Source organism: Vulpes vulpes, chromosome 12 (assembly GCF_048418805.1).
Source record: "Vulpes vulpes isolate BD-2025 chromosome 12, VulVul3, whole genome shotgun sequence".
NCBI lineage: Eukaryota > Metazoa > Chordata > Mammalia > Carnivora > Canidae > Vulpes > Vulpes vulpes.
Genome location: NC_132791.1, coordinates 68513776 through 68535312, shown reverse-complemented (window position 1 = coordinate 68535312; position 21537 = coordinate 68513776). Strand labels below are relative to the sequence as shown.

The 21537-nt window shown below is 44.9% G+C and overlaps 1 protein-coding gene across 1 annotated transcript in view; it reads right to left on the bottom strand.

The window, feature by feature from the left end:
- Positions 1 to 1163: 1163 nt before the first annotated feature.
- Positions 1164 to 21537, bottom strand: part of LOC112932456 (uncharacterized) — a 47053-nt gene continuing 26679 nt past the window's right edge. The window contains exons 6-7 of the mRNA XM_072731916.1: positions 21486 to 21526; positions 1164 to 4795 (exon numbers count right to left, since the gene is read on the bottom strand). Coding sequence (XP_072588017.1) covers positions 4025 to 4795; positions 21486 to 21526 — 812 coding nt within the window. The 3' untranslated portion in view covers positions 1164 to 4024. The remainder of the gene's footprint in view (positions 4796 to 21485; positions 21527 to 21537) is intronic.

Sequence of the window (21537 nt, the reverse complement as noted above, 5' to 3'; positions counted from 1 at the left end):
GGGTCTGAGCTTCATGCAGCCTATAAACTCCCGAGCGAGGCTAAATTCTCAGGGAGTTCCTGAGCCCTGGAAGGGAGCTGAGCTGAACAGCAACACCCCCCCCCCCCCCCGCAAATTCAAATGTATTTGAAAGTCGTCCACGTCTTCAGTGGGGTAGGAGCAGGAGAACACAGCTGGCAGCAGGCAGGCCCGGGCGGTCCCCTGACCTGGCTCCGGGTGGGTGCTCCCGGGGCTCTGGTAGACGGCCCCACTCCCCGACTGGCCACGGCCACGGGGCTACTCTCTTGCCTCCTGCCTGCACCAGCCTGTCCACAGCCACGCCTACCATCAACGGCTCACACACTCTTCCGTCGGGGGCTTCCTCTCGGTTTGGGGTGAGATCTGGAATGCACGTGGATACAAGGCCTTTTTTAAAAAAAATCTGCTCCCCACGAGTTGCCAGGGTTCCAAAAGTAGGGCCATAGGCAATCACATTTGCTCCCCCCGCCCCGTGTGTGCTTCACATGCATGGTTTCATTTAATCCTCAGAATAATCCTGCCAGTGAGGTATTACTATTTTACTATCTCTAATTTTGGATGAGGACAGAGATGCAGGATGGCGGGGGGCAGGGGGGGTTGTCTTGTTTAAGATGACAATTTATAGAGGGCAAGGATGGGATCCAATCGCGGAGATCTGACTCCATAGCAGTGGTGCTTGGGGGTGTGGGGGGAAGGGGAGAAGGAAGGGTCCACCTGGAGAAAGTGGAGAGAAATTTTAAAAAATAATAAAACCAGGACGCCAGGGAGTGGGGGTGGTGCATATTTGGTTAAATGTCTGACTCTTGGTTTCGGCTCAGGTGGTGATCTCAGGGTTGTGGGATCGAGCCTACTTTGGGCTTCAAGCTGGGCATGGAGCCTGCTTGGGATTCTCTCTCTCCCTCTCCCTCTGCCTCCCCCACCCACATTAGTTCTCTAAAATCTTAATAATAATAATAAAACCAATGACAAGTCAGATGGCTTATCACCACGTATGAGCAATTTTAAATAATGCAGTGAGGAAATATTTTTCCTCCCGTGGGTGAGCACCTTAGGAGGCTGATGCCGCCCTAGTCATATATATGGTGCCTGACACGGGAGCGGCCAGGGCACAACTCTTGAGAGGAGTTCCACTAGAACGCTGAGGGTGGCAGGACAAAAAGGCGGTAAGAACCTGGTTTTTATTGTGATAAAATATACATAAAATCTACCATTTTAACCATACAACTCAGTGGCTGTAAGTACATTCACAATGTTGTACAACCATCATCACCGTCCATTTCCAGAACCTTTTCATCATCCCAACAAAAGCACGGTACCCATGAAACATGGCTCCCTGTTCTTCCCTCCCTCCCACCCCGTGGTCACCTCTGCTCTTCCTGTCACCATGATTTTGCCTGTTCTAAGTACCTCATATGGTACAAACCTATACTATGTTTGGCTTTTGTGTCTGGCTTCTTTTTTCCACTCCACATTTTCAAGTTCATCTAATGTTGGAGCACGTATCAGAATTTTATTTCTTTTTAAGGTAGAGTACTATTGCATTGTTTAGAAGACCCTGGGATTTTTAAGGACACCCTGGAGATACCGTATCTTAGGGGACCTCTTGTTAAGTTAGAGAAGCTTACCTTATGGTATAGGTCATGTGGCACTGGGTTTTGTTTCTTGTGGCCAGAAGAATCCTAACTGATCTATAAGGCACAACTCAAGCACTTCTGTGGGCCTCCAGGGTGAGCGATGAGGCCCAGAGAGGACCCAACATAAAAGCTCTCCAGTATGTGGCAAAATGTTACAGAAATTCCGTGTGTGTGTGTATAAGTCTAATCTATACATACGTGTACACACACACACACACAAACATATGACTAAGGGCACACCTTTACTTCTTACCATCCTCAGTTTAATTATTTTGATAATTCTTTTCACAGCTGTTAATGTCAACACAGTTATTCAGTATGTGACATTTTTCATCATCACAAAAAATATATTTAACTCCAGATTGAATGAGAGATGTTGTGCCTGGTGCTCTATGGAGTACAGATTAATGCCTTTTTTCAAAATACTTTTCCACAATCTTCCCTAGAGTTGGAAATAATCAAGTGTAGTCAAGGGTAACAAATAAAAAGATTTATAAAAAACAAAACAAAACAAAACAAAACAAAACACCATCCAGCACCAGTAGCTCCCGCTTTGGTAGTAAGCATGAAGGGTGGGTTAATGTTTTTTAACTATATGAAATTGGAGATATATATATGTGTGTGTGTGTGTGTGTGTGTGTGTGTATATAAAGAAAAGTGAGTAGGAAGCTACTATGATAGAGACTTTAAGTAAAGAGAATGTCATTGCGCAATGAAAAAGTCTCTTCTTCAGTAAGTACTAGTAAGAGGTTTGACTTACTTGCAGGATTGCAGAAGTTCCTCATGGAACATTTGGTCATGGCTATGAAGAGGTGGATGCAGAAAGAAGAGAGCAGACACTAGGAATAGGAAGAGACATGGAGAAGTGAGGATAAGGAGAAAGAAAAACCAAGCAGAACGTCTTTGCTCAATGGTCCTTACAAAAAAACGTATTTTAAAAGAATCTGAGTAAGCAAGTGCTGTAATTCTTTTGTGACTATGAGTGTAACGGATACCACTAGAAATCAATTATGCTGTCAACGCATTCGAATATCCTTCCACTGTGAGCCTGTCCAAAGCCTCCTGCAACTTATGACACATCACATTACAAAACTGTTGTGTTTGTTTTGTTTTTGCTTGTACCCTTTTCTGGTTCCTGGTTGTTCACATTCTGAGAGAGGACAAAGGCCCTTAGAAATCCATCAATTCAACCCTTTCATCTCACAGATAAAGGAGGGGAAGATCACACTCAGCCTTGGTGGCAGAGATGGGACTGGAACCGGGTCTCCCGATCCCCCAGTGGGTGCTTTCCTCACTACAACATGACGTGATTCACACTCCATCCATCCCCAGTCTGTACCCCATGGGCTCTCCTTCAACCCCAGCCAGGGCAGGAGAGCATGAGGGAAAGCAATGGGGCTTTGAGGGCCTCTCTGGTGTGCTGTGAGTGTGGGACCCAGAAGAGGAGGTGACAAAATGCATCTTCCACTTCCATTCGAAGTCTACAAATAATCTACCCCCCCCCCGCCACACACACACACACACACACACACACACACACACACACACACACACGGCCAAGCTACTCCTATCACCAGCTGAGAAATACCTCCGGGGTAGAGCACTGTGAGTGAGAGGAATTTTTAAAGGCTGCCATAAGAGGGATGGAGGAGAACATGTGGCCAGGGACACATACACCTTTCAGAAGCCCTGCACACAGAGCCCTGGTTACAGATGACCTAACAAGAGCTTCAGGCTCCAGGGGACCTCACGACATGGCTCCCCGGAGTCCCTAACCACAATGCCATTGAACAGGTGGCTCATCAGTGGTAGGCACTGTCCCCAAATACTCAAATTCCAGCATAAAGCCGCACAACAGTTGATTGGATTCCCCCCCCCCCCCCCCGCCCATTTTCACATCTGCTCATAATTTCACAGTTATCATTGCTCAGCATTCTAAATGTTCCCGGCTGGCCCTCTGTGCTTCTGGGGGGACAATGCCAGTCGTGCTCTACTGTGACATTTCTGAGAGGCGCCTCCAGAGGAAGGGAGGTCAGATCCTCCAGGGACATTTCCTCCTGCGTGTCCTCTGAGAACCCAATGAAAGTGTCGTATTTTTAAAACGTCTCTCAGAAGTCTGTGTTCAAGGACTGGCACAGGGAATGTGAACTACAGATACCCTGCCTAAAATTCACGGGCCAGGCAAACTGGGAGAGGAACGTTCTCGAAAGCCGGACAATCTCAAGTTTAACACGACATCAAAAAGTCTCAGTCTATGCAGTGTGCTGCAGAATCAATCAAATCTTTGTCATGCTCCCAGGCTTCTGTCAAATCCTTGCCAGAAATGTGCTGCCTCACAGAGCGCGAGGCAGCCGTGGGTGGTGGGCTCCCTCTCAGGAGACGAAGTGCCTCTGGACAGAACTCCTGGCCTCTCTCCACACAGACTGCTGGATCTTATACACAGACTCCTGGAAGATCCTTTCCACCTGGGTAGGGAAGCCCCGGCTGTCTTCCTCCAGGGCATTGATGGTTCGCAGGGCAAAGGGGGTCCGCTCCCGGGGCAGGGGCTTGTTGAGAGGCCGCATGGGGATGACGGAATTGTATTTGTGCCGCCTGTTAACGGAGTTCATCAGCGACGTGTAAAACTGGAACTTACACCATGTGTCTCGCAGGAAGTTCTCGGTCAGCAGCAGGATGGTCCACGCGGACCCGTTGACCGCGTCATCCAGGTTCTGTAGGTGCTGCCGGCCACACGGCATCTCAGCAAAGATGATGCCGGGTCGGATGCCAAAGTCATTCTGCAGCAGACTCTGGACCCTGAGGGCTTCGTCTGTGTCATCCTCTGCGTGCAGTATCACAAACTTGAGGAACACCTCTTCCTCCTCTTCCTCTTCTTCCTCCCCCGGCGTCCTCTCTCCCAAGCCCATCGCTGCCTCGCACTGGCCTGCAGGTCGCAGCGTCGTGGGGCCAGACTCCGGCAGAGCACGCAGGGACAGGTCTTCAGGTCTCTTGGAATCGGACTCAGGACGACTCTGACGCACCTCCACACCGGGGCTTTGACCCCAGGAGACAGAGAGTGGGCGGGGATCTATTTTTGACTTCCTGACACCCATCGTAAACCTCCCGGTCAGAAATGGAGAGCGCTCCTTCTTTCTCGACACTTGTTTTCATTCTACAAAGAGAAGAAATAACAAGGCAGACACATGTTGTGAATGTCATCCAAACATTAAGAACGGAAAATACGGAGTGCCTGGGTGGCTCAGTGGTGGAGGGTCTGCCTTCGGCCCAGGGCGTGATCCCCAGGGATCAAGTCCCACATCGGGCTCCCCACGGGGAACCTGCTTCTCCTTCTGCCTGTTCCTGCCTCTCTCTCTCTCTCTCTCTGCCTCATGAATAAATAAATAAAATGTTTTTAAAAATAAATAAAAACGGAAAATACTTTTTTCACTCAACCTGAAAACCTCAAAGAGATTGTAACATACAGGTTCTCAGGAGGAAATGCCAGTTGGATCTTGGGGAAGGGAAATCCCTCGTCTTCTGGGAGCTTCACAAGGACTACCATGGGGAATCAAGGCGGGGACAGAGTCAGTTTAACGTAACGGGAGACATTTGGAAATCTTACGCGGTATGCTAGCACTGTAAACTTCCAGAATAAAGTCAACTGCTCTGGTATTTTAGTGAGAGGGTACCATGCCAGTCTATCCATATGGAGCTAAAATCCAACTTCTTCATTATCGAGTTATTGTGTAAACTATAAACAGCAAAAACAAGAGCAACAGAATATTCAAATATTAAATACAAAACTTATTTTTATATCAAACACAAATACAAAACAGAACACAAATACAGAGAAGACTAGCTGGCAGCTCTGCTAAGTCAGCACAACGGAAGATCTGAAACGTCGAATGAAATGATACCCGGGGTTCACTGGCTGGGAGCTCTTCTGCCTTGCGGGGGTCAGGCCCTGGTGTTGGGGCTGGCAGGGCAATTATGATAAGGGTTGTGAATAGTAAGGAATACCTTTTTCTAGGTAATCCTGGGAATGCTTCAGAAAATTGAGGATTCACTTCAGGAAAAATTAACATTGTGGTTTGGGAATAAAATCTGGAAACAAAGGCTAGTGATCTTCACCAGAGAAATCAACAAAGAATCATTATAGCCCATCCTCATGCTGTTATTTTCTTCACTTATTTATTCATTTTTATTTTGAGAGAGAGAGAGAGAGAGAGAGAGAGAATGAGCGGGGAGGGGCAGAAGGAGAGAAAGAATCCCATGTCTGGTCCACACTGAGTGGGGCTCAATCTCATGACCTGAGATCATGACCTGAGCCAAAAATCAAGAGTCAGACGCCCCTCGTTCTGTTATCTTAAAAATTCTAAAGTCAGAGTGGAAGAATTACATCAGCTATGAAAGAAAAGTGATTCATGCGAAACTAGTTAACAAATCTTCAGATAATGTTGGCAATGGTGTTAATAGAACCCCTATATAGGCAGTTTCAAGAGGGATTCTTTTATCAGAAGATTATTTTCTTTAAAAAAGGCTCTATTCCAGAGCTTTTAAATTTATTTTCATGAAGAAAGACCAGAGTTCAAGAATTTAATTAGGCTTAAAATCATAATAGCATAAATAACATAGCTCATATATACCAAAATAATTCAAGGTTAGAAGAAACCATTGAGCAAAAATGATGAAAAACTGATGGGAAGAAAAGATAAGTTAAAACACAGAGAATTTCTTTCTAGAGTATCTAAAGAGCGAAAGGGTTTGCTCCTGCCTCTGAGCAGTGAGGGACTTGCTAGCTACTGCTTGTCATTTATGATGTCAACTTTAGGTTCTAATCCACAGTATATGCTGACACCTACCAAGATGTACATTAAGGCATAATTCTAAAATGCTAATACATCCATCTCAAATAACAAAACTGAATGAACTTGGATTCTCTTCACTGGTTAGGATTCACTGCAGACTGTGTTGTGGTGTTATGGGAAAAGGTGCTACTCTGCAAAGCTGCAGAAAGAAGCTTCTCCTGTATGTATATTAAAAAAATAATTTTTGAGTGATGTATAGAATTGTTGAATTGCTTTATAGTATGCATGAAACTAACGCAATGCTGTATGTTAACTATAGTACACTTCCAAAGAACACTGTTAAAGCATTCGGAAGAATCTATTTATAGCATCCTTTCAAGTGATCTTCACTTGGTTGGTTAAACCAACTTAACACCATTACCTTAACCACTGGCTGCTGCAGGAAGTACACTTGGGTTTACAGAACAGATACTCATAAAGAGTGTCCCAAACTACTAGGGTAAAATGCTCTGTCAAGCCAGACTGACGAAATCTCTTGACGTGAATATAGATAAACAACAAAAGAATAGAACTGCAACTTTATGTCACATTTTTCTTAAATACGGGTCAGCAAAAAAGAGCAAAAGCCTCCAGAAGTCTATGATGGTGCCGTTCCAAATCCTGAGCCCTCCTACTCAGCCCCACCCTGAGCAGCCCAAAGGGAATAAAGTGAGCCACAGTGTCTGGAAACTTCACTATAACCTTCTAATTTGGAGGGAGGGAGTTAGGGAGGCGGCGGCCAAGGGGAAGAGACACAGAAAGTTGTGTGCTGGAGGCTGGCCTCTCCTACCACCGCAGGGGTTCCTAGAGGGGCAAAAGGTCTCTATCCAGGGCTGTGGATGCTTCAGGAGGGAAGGACCAGAGAGAACATGACCAGAACTGCGCCCCCGAGCTGCTGACTCCATCCACCAGGGGGCTTTCCCACAACACTAGCTAGGCATGGAAGGCTGAAGAAGCCCAGGAAGCCTTTGGAAGGTCCCCTCCCCATCAGGGACAGGCAGATGCAGGGTGAAAGCACCTTCTTCCCTTCCACGAAATGGGACAAGACGGAAGGTGGCCGCTGGGGAGAGGCACGTGAAATCATTGGTCACAGGAACATCTCTGCATACATTTTTTTTTCATTTGCTTTTAAAGAAAAGGTAGTGGCTGAGATAACTAATGACCTTGAAAATGGTTATGGTGCAGGGCGGCCCAGGTGGTTCAGTGGTTTAGTGTCGCCTTCGGCCCGGGATGTGATCCTAGGGACCCGGGATCAAGTCCCACATCAGGCTCCCTGCAGGGAGCCTGCTTCTCCCTCTGCCTGTGTCTCTGCCTCTCTCTCTGTCTCCCATGAATAAATAAATTTTAAAAATCTTAAAAAAAAGAAAATGGTTATGGTGTAAATTCTCACTTTCATCCCTGGAGTCCTCCCCATCCATCCAGCTCCCTCCACGGCCTCCTACAGGTGACTGCTTTCATCAGTTTTTCCTATGTCCTTCCACTGTTTCTTTATGAATATATATTCTTTTTTTCTTTCCTGATCACAGAAAAGTATCATTATTTATATATACATATGTAAAATACACACATCCACTGCAAAACAGCAGTAGCCAGAGATCCAGCACTTTCCCCAGTAGCACGTAACTTTCTCCCTGTTCTTTATAACAAAATCTTCCACCACGTGGTTGTGCCATAATCGTTTCCTATTCTCGGGTATGTGAGTTGTTTCCAGTCTACTACTTTTAGGAGCAAAGCAACAGAGAACAGCTTTGTATAAAAATAACTTCACATGTGTACAGGTTCGTCTGCAGAATAATTTCCCCAAATGGGATTTCTGTATCAAAGGACAAATGCATTTGTAATAATGACAGATGTGGCCAAGTTACTTTCTGTAAGACTGAAACTTTTTTGTGCATGTGCTTTTAACTTGAAGGAGTGACAGCCCTACCTCCACCTCTTGTCCCAGAAAAGATCTAAAACGGAAGCTACTGATTGCCACCACTGCCGACAGCCCCCACTGAGCTAATGACATCCCCTCATGGCAATAATTATGTGGGGAAACTCAGCCCATCAGAATGGAGCCCTTGAGCTGGAGTTCTGAAAGGAGTATCAACAGGTCCTAGATAAGAAAAGAGGGTCCAGAATGCACCCACCTTTCATCTAGTGAAAGAGGATCCCAATAGGATTCCCCATATAAACAGGAGTAGGGCGAAAAGAACAGCATAACAAATGTGCATTCTTGGCAAGCAGGCACACAGAATGCAAGAAATAAAAACAAGTATTAAGAATAATAATAGGCAAAAGACAATTTCATTTTTGTTATGACTATGTGGTCTGGTGGCATCCGGGTGGCATAATTGGTTAAGTGGCCGGCTCTTGGTTTTGACTCAGGTCATGATCCCAGGTACCTGAGATCAAACCCCACGTCGGGCTCCCTACTGAGCAGGGAGTCTACTTGACATTCTCTCTCTTCCTCTTCTGCCCCTTCCGCTCATGTTCTTTCTAAAATAAATGAAGAAATCCTTAAAAAATAAAAATAAAAAACTATGTGCTCTGGAATCTGACTGCCTGAACCTAAATCCCAATGCCTGGCTATAAAAATACTGCGTAACTTGGTCCAAGTTACTAGGTATCTTTCTGCTTTAATTTCATCATGTGTAAAGTGGTGATAATTATAGTACCTTCCCTGCGGATTTTTATGAGGATCAAAATGCCTGAGAACAGTTCTCCACACATGTTAGCAGCTGTTATGGTTATTACATACCTAGCCAAGGAGCTAAAGAAAAATTTCCCCAACCAGCTCTAGGATGGGGCTATTCCAAGTGTGGTCTACCGACAAGCTGCCAGTCTCTGAGCCATCTGGTGCTGGTCCAGGACAAGATGGGTGGGGAAACTGCCAGGATGTGAATTAATCATATCAGGTAAGTATACTTTTCAGCTCAGCTGATGTTTTTCTCATAGCAAGACGTTTTCTTTCTTTTTCTTTCTTTTCTTTTTCTTTCTTCCTTTTTTTTTTTTTTTTTTTTTGTAAGATTTTAAGTCATCTCCATACCCAACTTAGGGTTTGAAATCATGACCCTGAGATTAAGAGTCACATGTTCTTTCAACCAAGCCAGCCAAATGTCCCTGCAGGACATTTCTGATGAAGGAAGTCAAATGGTTTACCTTCAGTGCACCCTTCTTTTATTATCATCCACGAATATAAGTGAGTGGCACTGTCCTAGGATGCACTAAAGAGAATGCTTAACCAAAGAAAAATATCAAAGCTGGAAGAACAGAATTACCTGAAAAGAGAGACTGCAGAAGAATCAAGGGTCCAACGCCATTAGGGAAAAAACAGAAAAGGCAACCAATGGAATAAACATTATCGAAACCAAATCAGATGAACATGGTGGAATGGCTTGAGAAAAAAAAAAAAAAATCAGGGTAGCCCAGGTGGCTCAGCGGTTTAGCGTTGCCTTTAGCCCAGGGCATGATCCTAGAGACCCAGAATTGAGTCCTAGTCGGGCTCCCTGCAGGGAGCCTGCTTTTCCCTCTGCCTGTGGCTCTGCCTCTCTCTGTCTCTCGTGAATAAATAAAGTCTTAAAAAAAAATCAGAGGATGTGGAATGGAAAAAGGCCATGAGAGTAAAGTGATTTGAAGAAAAAAAAAAAAACATAGCTATGGAGATTGGGGGAAAAAAAGCAGAGTAAAAACCAATGCATTTGAAATAGAAAATTTGATGAATGTAACACAAAATTCAAAGATAGAACAGATTTACCACCCTTAATCAAATGCTAAGCTTTACCGATCACAACCAGACATACTGTGCCTTCTGATGTAATTCAGTATGATGTATCATCATGTGTCAAGCAGTCTTGCCAAAAATGTTTAGCCCGACTCCAACCAGGTCTTTAGATACAATTACCAGGTTACAGTAATGAGGAGGATGTGAGACATGTCCACCAAGAGGGGAATGGAGAAAAAAAGTTTGATGTCCATGGAATACCACTCGGCACTGGAGTGAGCTACTGATAAATGCACTCATGTGGATGAATCTCAAACTCATTATGTTGTATGAAGGAAGCCAGATGCCCCCCAAAAAGTACAGATTTTGATTCCATTTATATCAAAATCCAGAAATGGAAATTGATTCACAGAGACAGAGAGCATTCCTTCAGACTTGCTCAGAGGCAGCTTTATCACCCTTCTTTTTCGTAGCATTCCTTCCTTGTCCACACGGCATTTTTGAGAAACAGTTTGCCCTTTATTTTTAAAAATCTGTTGTACTTACAGAGCTATGTTCTAGACCGTTATGACTTCTAAGATTTAGGCTGCTTTCTCACAAGACTTGGGTCTATCCCTTGAGGACTACTGGGTGAGGATTTATAATTTGATGATGCGCCGAGGCTGAATCTACAAAATACAAACAATGGCACTTGGCTGGCTGAGTTGCTGGAGCATGGGACTCTTGAACTCCGAGTCAGGAGTTTGAGTTCCTTGTGGGGCACAGAACTTACTAAAAAATAATAAACTTTAAAAAATACAAATTCCCAAAGAGGATGCCTCTTGTTCTTTTTTTAAAAGCTATTTTATTTCAGAGAGAGACCATGTGCACGTGTGTGCATAAACAGGGGGCGGGGCAGAGGGAGAAGCAGACTCCCCGTTGGGGCAGGGGGCCCCAAGATTCTGGGATCAAGACCTGAGCCAAAGGCAGATGCTTAACCGACTGAGCCACCCAGGTGCCCCCGGATGCCTGTTGTTCTTAAGAGTGAAAGAAAAGCATCCGGCCTGGTAAACAGTACTAGAAAGGTACTGTCTGCTTTCATTCATTCAACAAATATTAGGTTAACTATTTATGACATTTTAAGAAGGAGATGAGCAGAGAGATGACAAGAGAGAGGACGCATCTTTCATAGGACCATTGTGTCATGTTGAGAAGAGACCGAAAAGAAGCAAGAACACCAGTGAGGAGGCTGCTGCAAGAGCCAGGAGGATCATGGTGAGTGGTGGCCTGGGCCAGGGCACAGAGAAAGTGGTGACAAGTGGCTGGATCTGGGGTGTATTCTGGAGCAGAAGTGATAGGATTTACTCACGATGCTGGGTAGGCAAAGAATACAGGAGTCTCGGGGGGTTGGCAGGGAGGTCCAGCCAGGAGATGTGTATTTGGCTTTTATCAGTGTCTAGGCTGTATTTCAAACCTGAAGACTTTTTAAACCTGAAGATCGTTAAGGGAATAAGTAAAAATAGAAAAAGGAAGTGGTCCAGGGGCTGAGCCCTAGGGCTCCCCCAACACTATAGGGTCAAGAACTGAAAAAAACAGCAATAAAGATAGAAAGTAAGTGGTTAGGAGGGTCGGAGGACCACCAGGAGTGTGATGCTACCAAAGACACTAAATGAAGGCATCAGTTCAAGGGAAAGTGAGTGTGTGGTTGTCTTACAGGGCTTCCAGATGCAAAACAGGCCCAGCTGCCAAAGGAGCTGTGGATGTAGGATATGGACTCAGGGAAGTGCAGCTTTGGAGGACTGGTGCCAAACAGGAGGGAAGGGGGAAAACCTCATTACATGGACTTCAAAAGAAAAGAAAAGAAATTCGAGACTGAGTATAAAGACTGACTTGGAAATATTTTGCCATTGAGGGAGAGAAACTCTTACCAAACAGGTAAGAGTTTGGGGGAAGTCTAGTACCCTAAGAGGACTCGCTATAAAGAAGACTGTTGGCGAAGGACAAGGAGCTCATGGAGAGAACAGTTCAGGGATGTTGGAGAAGGATGAGGACTGCTGAAGGGATGACCCAGGTAGGCAAGGGGTCAGGGGTGGGGTCCAAGGTGGAAAGGGAGGGGTCTGCCCTTGCAGGGGAGGAGAGACTGTTTTTCCTACTGAAAATAACACACGGCGGAACGAGATGGGACAGGGACAGGTTGGTGGGTGTGGTGGGGGAGGCAGGGGACACCTGTGGACATTCCCTTCTGACTGCTTCAACAGTCTCAGTAAAATAAGAAGCAAAACACCTTCCCAAGGACTGCCCCAAACCTCCACCTAATTCTGAAACATAAACAGTACAGGATGGAACCTGGTAGGGTGAAACTGCAGTATCCCCATGGTTATCATTCTTTCCGAGCCCCAGAGGCAGTAAGACCTCCAACAGAAGACTTCCGAGGCAGAAGCAGAGCTGCCGGCAGCAGCTAGTAGATCCCATCCCAGGACAGCCTCTCTTCCAGCACAGACTGCCCAGGGGTGCCTCGGGGAGGTTATTGCCATCAGATGGCTCATCCTTGTCCCCAGCTAAATGCAAATAAAACTTCTCTTCCAAGCAAAGTTGACTTTTCTCACCTAGACCTCTGTGACACACTGCTATGTGTCTGCCTGGCTGGGCTCTGGTGCCCAGCTGTTGTTCAAATGCCAGCCCAGATGCTGCTGCAAAGGTATTTTTTAGATGGGATGACCAGGTAAAGTGGTATACTGTGAGGAAAGCAGAACATGGGTGGGCTCCTAATCATTAGGTAAAAGCCTTAAGAGCAATAGAGATGGTCCCCAGTTTATGATGGCTTGACTGACAATTTTCTGAATTCGCAATTGTGCGAAAGCAATATGCATTCAGTAGAATCCACACTTGGAATTGTGACTCTAGATCTGCTTCCGGGCTCCCAATGCGCAGTATGATCCATCCTCTTTCTTCTCTCTCTCTCTCTCAGCTGGGTGGGGGCAGCACCACAGCTCCCAGGTAGCCACAGCCACAGCCACGTGCAGCCACAAGACTAGACGACCGATACACTTACACCACTCCTACCCCTGTGACCCTCGTTTCCCACTCTCAGTACAGCGTTTGGGAAATCGCACGACCTGTTCAACATTTCATTATCAAACAGGGTTTGTGTGAGATGATTGTTCTCAACTGTAGGCTGATATAAGTATTATGAGCACACATGAGGTAGGCTGGGCTAAGAAACAATGTTTGGCAGGTGGGGTGTGTTAAATGTGTTTTCGACTTAGAGTATGTTCAATTTACAATGGGTTTATTGGGATGTAACCCCAACTCATAAGTGTAGGAAGAGCCATGCTGAGGTTCCAAGAAGAAGGAATTCTTGTCTCCAGGTCAACACAGAAGTTGGGTTTCCAGCCCTGCAGACTTCAGACTCGAGGCCCTGCAGTCACTGGAGTCAATTCCTTAAAATAAAGGTCCCCTCCCTGCACTCTCTACATACATCCTATTGGTCCTCCTTCTCTATAGAGAACCCTACTACAACCTTCCTTAGAAGTGTGCTGCTTTCGACTTAGGAGTTCATACTTGCATTTTTAAAACATGTTGGCCACTTGGGAAGAGGCTCCCAAAGAGCAGTAAGTGAAATAACGATCAGTAATCATTTGCACATGTATGATTTTCAGTCTGTGATTTTACCCGCAGAAAGAGCTTGCTGCCTCTGAAAAGGGACACATTTAAGATAAAGACATCGAGGGCTTGAATCCTTCAGCCTTGAAGAGCCTCCTTCTTTCCTATTTGAACAGCACCACCTTGTGGTGAATATGAGTAAGAGCAATGGTTTCTTGTTCAACTAGTAAGCTTCATGGTAATGATTCTGTTTTGGAAAACTTACTCTGCACCAAGACCTCTGGGTTTTAGGGATGTGAAGCCAGAATGAGCAGACAGTACGTAGACAATTACTGCACTGGCACTCCATCCAGGACAATGGGCGCTACAGAGGCACTCGGGGTACACCTGCAGCAGAGGACACTTGCATGATTAAGGCCAAGGGAGGTGGATGCCTTCCCAGCAACGGGAGCAGCATTTGCAAAAACACCAAGGTGCCACAGAGTAAAGTACATCAGGGTAGGTTCACTTAGCTGCTTATAAGGCTCCAGTGCACGTATGTGGGGACGGGAGGGGCAAGGGTACCAGTAAGACATACAGATGGAGATAAACAGGATTAGCAGGTGAGGGGCCTGACATATTGTGTTGAGGGCTTTGAATGTGATCGGGCCAGGTGGACAGAGAGCTCCTGGATGGTGGTAATTAGGAGACATGATCTAACTTGTTCAGGACAGGTTAAAATAGCTGCAGGTCAGGAGGGCAGGCTAGGGTGTGTCAGGCTCTGGTCTGGGAGAACCACCAGCTGAGAGGCACTTTGCAGTAACCCAGGGGAGGGAGTAGAGCCCTGTGCCAAAGAAGTGACAGGAGGACCCAAAGATATATCCAAAGGGAGTCATGGGGGCTCACAGAGAAGAATCAGGTATGCCTCCCAAGCCAGTGCCTGGTGTACCCTGGTGGGTGGCACTGCTGTTCACTGATGTGAACAGGATGGGAGTGGAGGTGTGTGTGACCTATTCATCTAGTTTGCAACCAGGGAGCTTGTCCCATGACCTAGAAGAGAAGCTGTCCAGGAAGCACTCACACATGCAGGTCAGGGGCTCAGGAGATCAAATCTTGAGCACCTGAGAATAACACAGAGAGGAGAAGAGCAGAGAGCTGAAGACAGAAGTGATGTCAGAGGGGCATCTGGAGGGAGAGGCACCATCCGGGACAGGAAAGAGTGGCAATGGAGCAGCAGGAAAATCAGACCCAGAATGGTCCTGGGAGCGTGAGAAGAGTGCCTCAGGCAGGGCTCATTAGCACCTCCGGGTCCACGGAGCAAATACAGAGGAATGGTGGCATCACCAAAGTAGACTGGGGTGTCTTCAAGTGTCTCCAGCAGGTTGGGAGGCATAGGAAAGGGGAAAGCCTAACTGAGGAGGAGAGAGGAGGCCAGTAGCTACAACAGAATACAGGGGCAGCGGGAGAGATCATAAAAAGAGAAACTTGGCATGCTCAGAAATGGAGGGAATCTCCTAGTAGAGAGAGGATGGCAAACGTGGGCATGAGCTTCTTAGAGCTGAGCTGTTAGGCTCTTGATCGCTGGGCAGCTTGGTCTCTCCTATTCTCCACTTCTCTAGGAAAAGGGAGAGGCCACCTAATTCCCAAGTATGCAAAGTCCCAGGATAACATCTGTGATGGACACTGCAGATGATGTCGTGACCTACAGGACTTCGGGGGAGAGTGCGAGCACCCTTCTGTTTCTACTAGGGGTAGATGCCGTCCACTGGGAGACGGCGTCCTCTTATACTAGATTGCAGATTTGCTCATCCAAAATTCACTCCACCTTCCCATTAGTGGACCTTCCTATATGTCCTGTAGCAACAAGTGCTGAATTTCCTCAGCTCCCTTGAAGGTCAGACTCCAGGTATAATTTAAGTTCGGCCAATCAGATGTACTTACACGTCGGAGTCAACTACGGAGAGAAGCAGAGCGTGAGGCTCTGCTCCAGCAGAGATGGTGTGACTCAGGAGCTGGCAGCTTGCTGATTTGGCAGGAGCTTTCATGGCAGAAGCCCAGCTCCACTAGACCAATTCTGCTACGTGGTGCTGGTAGGTATTCCTAGAAACTCAACCTAGAGTCTAGCTCTTCAACTCTCTAACGATACTGTAAATCCTGTAATATCCTTGAATGCATATCCTTCTGCTTCAACTAGCCAGAGCAGATTCTGTTCTATTCAACTTAACTGCAACAGATACAGCATCCAAATTCACAAGGCACTACAGGAGAGATCTGCAGCAAAACAGGACCTGCCACCTGTTTTTGTAAATAAAGTTTTATTGGAAGAAAGCCACGCATATTCACTGATGTGTTGTCTATGGCTAACCTCATGCTAGAGAAGCAGAAGTAAGTGGTTCCAACAGAAACTGTATGGCCCATAAGAGCCTACGATATTTACTGTCTGGCTCTTTCCAGGATGAGTTAGCTGAACTACAGCAAATTCCCTCAACTACATATAGCACGGGAGTGTCAAGCTCCATCAGGTTGCCAGGATGCAAAAGAACAGACCTATGCCAGCTGGAAGAGGAACACGTGGACTTTTCTTTGACTTCTTTACATGGGAAATATTTTTGAATCTCCCTAGGGTATTCAATAATTTCAGGGATAAAATAAGTAGAATTTGAGGCCACTTGATCTTACACTGAGATAACATTATTGACAATCGGCTGTCATGTATTTATTTTCTTCATTAGGGGTTGCGCAGAACCCATAAGGATGGCAAAGGCCGACATAAATAAAAGGATTAATGGTCAAATCCCCTTGTTCACATTTCTTAGAATATTAACCACCCACTGATACCTATTTACAGTCAAAGTAAACCAGTGCCTGCATTTTTTTCATTTTAGGTACCAGGGTTTGTATTACAAAGGTCAGGGTTATGGGAGCCTCACACCCTGTACCTTTGTGTCATAGCACTAATCACAACTACAATTAACCATGTGTATGATTATCTGCTTAGTTTCTTTTTCCCACTAGAATGTAAACTCTACCAGAATGACAACCAGATCTGTCCTATACACCACTGTTATTTCCAGGGTCTAGAGCATGGACAGCAGTCAAAAATACCTTCTGAATAAATGAGACAGTGTTCCAAATATAAGACTAACACAATCTTTTATGTTTAGAGAGACAACTGAACCGAGACGTCTTCATCATCATCATCACTATCACATAAATTACTGATTTAATCAGAATAGGATCTGGCCAATCCAAACATACTTTGTTGGATTTTTTAACTGAACCATTATGTTGCTTAAAAAAAAAAAAAAAAAAAAAAAAGACGTGAATATAAATGTGGTACATTCGTGTTAAGACACAGCCCAAGCAGCATATTTGGCAGAAAGCATCTCCTTTTTCCTCCAGGTTAATTATTGCTTTTTTGGATGCCCAGAATACCCCGTTCGCATTTCTTAGACTATGTATCACCTAGCATTCTGATTTTTTTGCTGGCCTGGGAAGTACCTCCTACCTCATCTACCCATACCCAGACTTCATTATGGTCAGAGGCACCATCACTTGCCCAGTGACCACAGCCAGGAAATGGAGGCATCCCTGACACCTTCCCCTTCCTCTCCTACACTTTCACTTCTGAGCTATCCCCACGTCCTGTCTGTTCAACTTCCAAAATACATTTCAAGTTCTTCTAGTTTCCCTCTCCACCACACTTTCGCTCTGGATCAACATCTTTCTACTACACTGCTTCCCACTTAGCCTTGGTATGTGTTCTCCCGGTCAGTCTGACCCTTCCTCAGTCCAGCAGCAACAATGATCTTTATGAATACAACCATCTGGTCTCATTACTCCCATTTACTGCTAGAATAAAAAAAAAAAAAGTTTTAATTATCACAATTGTAGTTGTGATTAGTGCTATGATACCTTCAGTATCAGGTATACTGCATTATAATTCACTTCAAAGTGATCACCCCTGAAAGTCTAGTTACTGCCCACAAAATTTCTTAATATGGCAAATGAGAAGCTTCAGCTCCAACCTCATTTCATGTCTTTCTTCCCTTGCTCCTCCAGCAACCTACACATGGCCTTTTTTTTTTTTTTTTTTTCTTTTTTCAGTTCCTTAAGCTTGCTTAGCTCTTTCCTGTCACGGGATCTATGGGAACATATTATTGCAATTCTGAAGTCTGAAGTATAAGACTATATATATATTTTAAAATATTTGTTTGAGAGAGAGAGAGAGAGAGAGAGAACAAGAAGCAGGGGGAGCAGCAGGCAGAGGGAGAAGCAGGCTACCCGCTGAGCAGGGAGCCCAATGTGGGGCTCGATCTCAGGACCCTGGGCCAAAGGCACATATTTAACCAACTAAGCCACCCAGGCGCCCAGGACTATATTTTCTTATTATTAGAGAACATGTATGTAGTATCATAGGCTAGCCAAAATTCTATTGGAGGTGAACAATCAAAATGTCCAAACCCTAGGGAAAGACAACATAAACTATGCCACAGTGTTCATACAAGTGGATCCTATTAAATCATTAAAAATGTTTCTTAGAAATACTTTGAGAACCAGGGAAAATGTTTCCGTGATAAGTGAACAAAAGTAGACTGCACAGTCTGGTCTCATAGACAGTATGATCTCAGCTTTGTAAAACTGGCTGTAAAGAAAATAGATTGGGAAGAAGTATACCAAAAAGGTAATACTGGTTATCTGTGTCCAGGGAATGTGTGAATATACATGTAGCTAAATGCATCTCTCTATATATATCTTCCTCTTCTATGATGATACTGCAACCTGGAAAAAAAAGTTTTTTACTAAGTAAAAAAAAAAGAAGTTTTCCAGGTTTTTTTATTTTAAATAGAATTCATGTTAACTTGATGCCCAGACAGTATATTCCTCATGTGCCGTCATCCCAGATGGCTTTAGCCCAACTCCATGATTAACTGTTTGATCTCCTGAGTTTTTTTTTTTTTTAATTTTTTTTTAAATTTTATTTATTTATGATAGGCACACAGTGAGAGAGAGAGAAGCAGAGACATAGGCAGAGGGAGAAGCGGGCTCCATGCACCGGGAGCCCGACGTGGGATTCGATCCCAGGTCTCCAGGATCGCGCCCCGGGCCAAAGGCAGGCGCCAAACCGCTGCGCCACCCAGGGATCCCGATCTCCTGAGTTTTAATCTATATACAAACTTCCCAAGCGTCCAGGTTTGCTAATTCTAAATGCAAACAGGGTTCCTCCAACTTTCTAGTTTATTGTAAAGCACTAGAAGGCAGAATATGTACCTCCCTAGTACCTAAGACAGGTCCTCAAAGCAAGTAAATGTATGGTCATTTAGATAACAAGAGAAAAACAAACACAAAAACTTTGACTTCTGTGAGGTATAGGAACAAAAATACACAAACGGATCTTCACAGGCACCCGGATTTTCATCCGTGGAGCCTCCTTACTCCACCGCTGGGAAGCTCCCGGTGAATGAGTGGGCTCACCATACAGCGGCCTGTGGCAGGTGTCCTGATCTTAACTTCACTCCTGGCTTCTCCTTAACTGACCTGCTCTTATTTCCAATTTATTTCAAATGCCCTCATTTTAAATGCTTATTTGATTTTCTATCATACATATTTATTCAAGCACCTGAAATCTCAATTCTGAAATGAGAAATTCTTTTTCTTCTCTTTTAAAAGAAGGGAAGGTAGTACACATGCTACTAATAGCATCAAAGAATGAGTTCCTTGAGAAAAAAGTGAAAAAGCAGCATTATAAACAGTCTGTTATCCCTCAAAAGCCTTTCACAAAAATATTGTTTTTCACTTTAATCCTTGCATACTTTAAAAAGAGAACTGAATTTTGCTATAAAATCTTGCTATTCTGCTAGCAACTTAGTCACCACACAACTCAAACTTGAATAACATTCCCTGAACAAGCGCCTTCATTCTTCTTCCCATTAAAACTACATATTCTTGGTGCCATTCAGAAACAATCTCCAAGTGAGAGACTATCGTTTCCTAATGAAACAATGGAATTGAAAAAAAAAAAAAAAAAGGAAAAAAATGTACTGCACACTCTTTTGGGTAAAATGACTGTTTTTCTTTCATTTTCTATATTTAAAGGGCAAATCTTCTCCAAATCAGGAAGAATATTTTATCAAAATGCTGAATGTAAAAGCAAACTATATGTCTTATCAAAATGAGGCTCAAGACAAAGACGGTTGCGCATTTTTAATATTGGAGAACCCTAGACACCAACAATGATTTACAGGTGCCATAGGCTTTGTGGAATACTAGAGAATAATATTCAGTACCTAACAGCAACCTGCACCAAAGGGCAGTAGTAGCAAGGGGCTGTTAAAACCTCAAAAAAGGCAGGACCCCCTGAGATGGTATTTCAATACGGAAGTGAGGACAGTGAAAGTGTAAGCCTGTGATAGTCCAGCCTAGGCCCACTGCAGGCAAAAAAAAAAAAAAAAAAAAGAAGGAGGAGGTGGAGGAGGAGGAGGAGGAGAAGGAGAAGGAGAAGAAGAACAGCAGGGATCAATGGTGCTAGTGGAGTAAGCAAGGGGGAAGGTGAGAGAGATCAGAGAAGTTCTTGGAGGTTAGATCACAAAGGGCTTTGAAGCCATCCTAAGAGTTTGGATTTTATGATTCTGATGAGAAGCTGTCAGAAAGTTTCGAAAGGAAGTGAAAGTTCTGATTATATTTCTTAAAAAAAAAAAAAATCACTGCTGTTTGGAGAGAGCACAGAGGAACAAGGACAGAAGCAGGAAGGCCTAATCAGAGACTTACAGTCATCTAGGTAAGAGGGAACCAGAGTTGTTAGAGAGGGGTTGAGATGTGGTCAGATTTGAGAGATCTTTTCAAGGATTGAAAGGAGTTTCAAGAGTTAACAGAATTGGCTGGATGCTTGGATGTCCAGTCTGAGCTAAAATGATGCCAATGCTGGTAACCTCTACTGTGAGAAGATAAGGTCAGTGAGGGAAAAGCAGAAAGGAGGACCGGGTGGGTGTGCTATCACTGGACATACTAAACTGAAATGCCCATCAGACCTTTAAGTGGAGATGCTGAGCAAACAGCTGGAAACGTGCATCTGGAACTCAGGACAGAAGTAAAGCTAAACATTTGGAAGTCACCAGCTTAGAGATGTCATATTTACAGCCATGGAACGAACGGGGCTTGGGATGGAAACTGCCTTGGGAGAGAGTCCGGCTGGAAAGACAGTACGTCCAAGAACGGCGCGCTGTGGCACTCCAACATTCAGCGGCTGAGAAAAGAAACAGAAACCTGGAGACACAGAAGGAGGAGCCAGGGAGATGGAAGGAAATGAGGGAGAATGTGGTGGCCTGGAAGCCAACAGAAGAAAAAAATGTGGAAGATCAGGGAGCAGCCATCTGTGGCCTGTTAGAAGAAAACCTGCCCTGACCCCAGACTTCCACAAGGGCCTTGGGGGGGATGAAGACAGCCTGAGACAGAGGATGGAGGATGGGGGGAAGGCGGGAACTACAAACTTGGAAGCAAGGCTTTCATTTAAAGACCTGATTTTTGTTTTGTTCTTAAACAGAAGTGAGCAAAGAAATGGGTGGGACCTAGAAGGGGCTGTCTGGTCCGGGGGTGTTAAAGACAAGAGATGTATTAGCAGGTATCAGTTCAATAAACACGAACACCGGGAGGAGCGAACGACAACAGACAAGTGCCAGTGACCCCGCGGCCTAGACACAGTTTGTATTCCCAGATCCACAGGGGTGGACAGGTGGCATTTACTGCGCTTCGGAAGGAGATGACGTAGTTTTCATCTGCTTTTTCTGAGATAAAG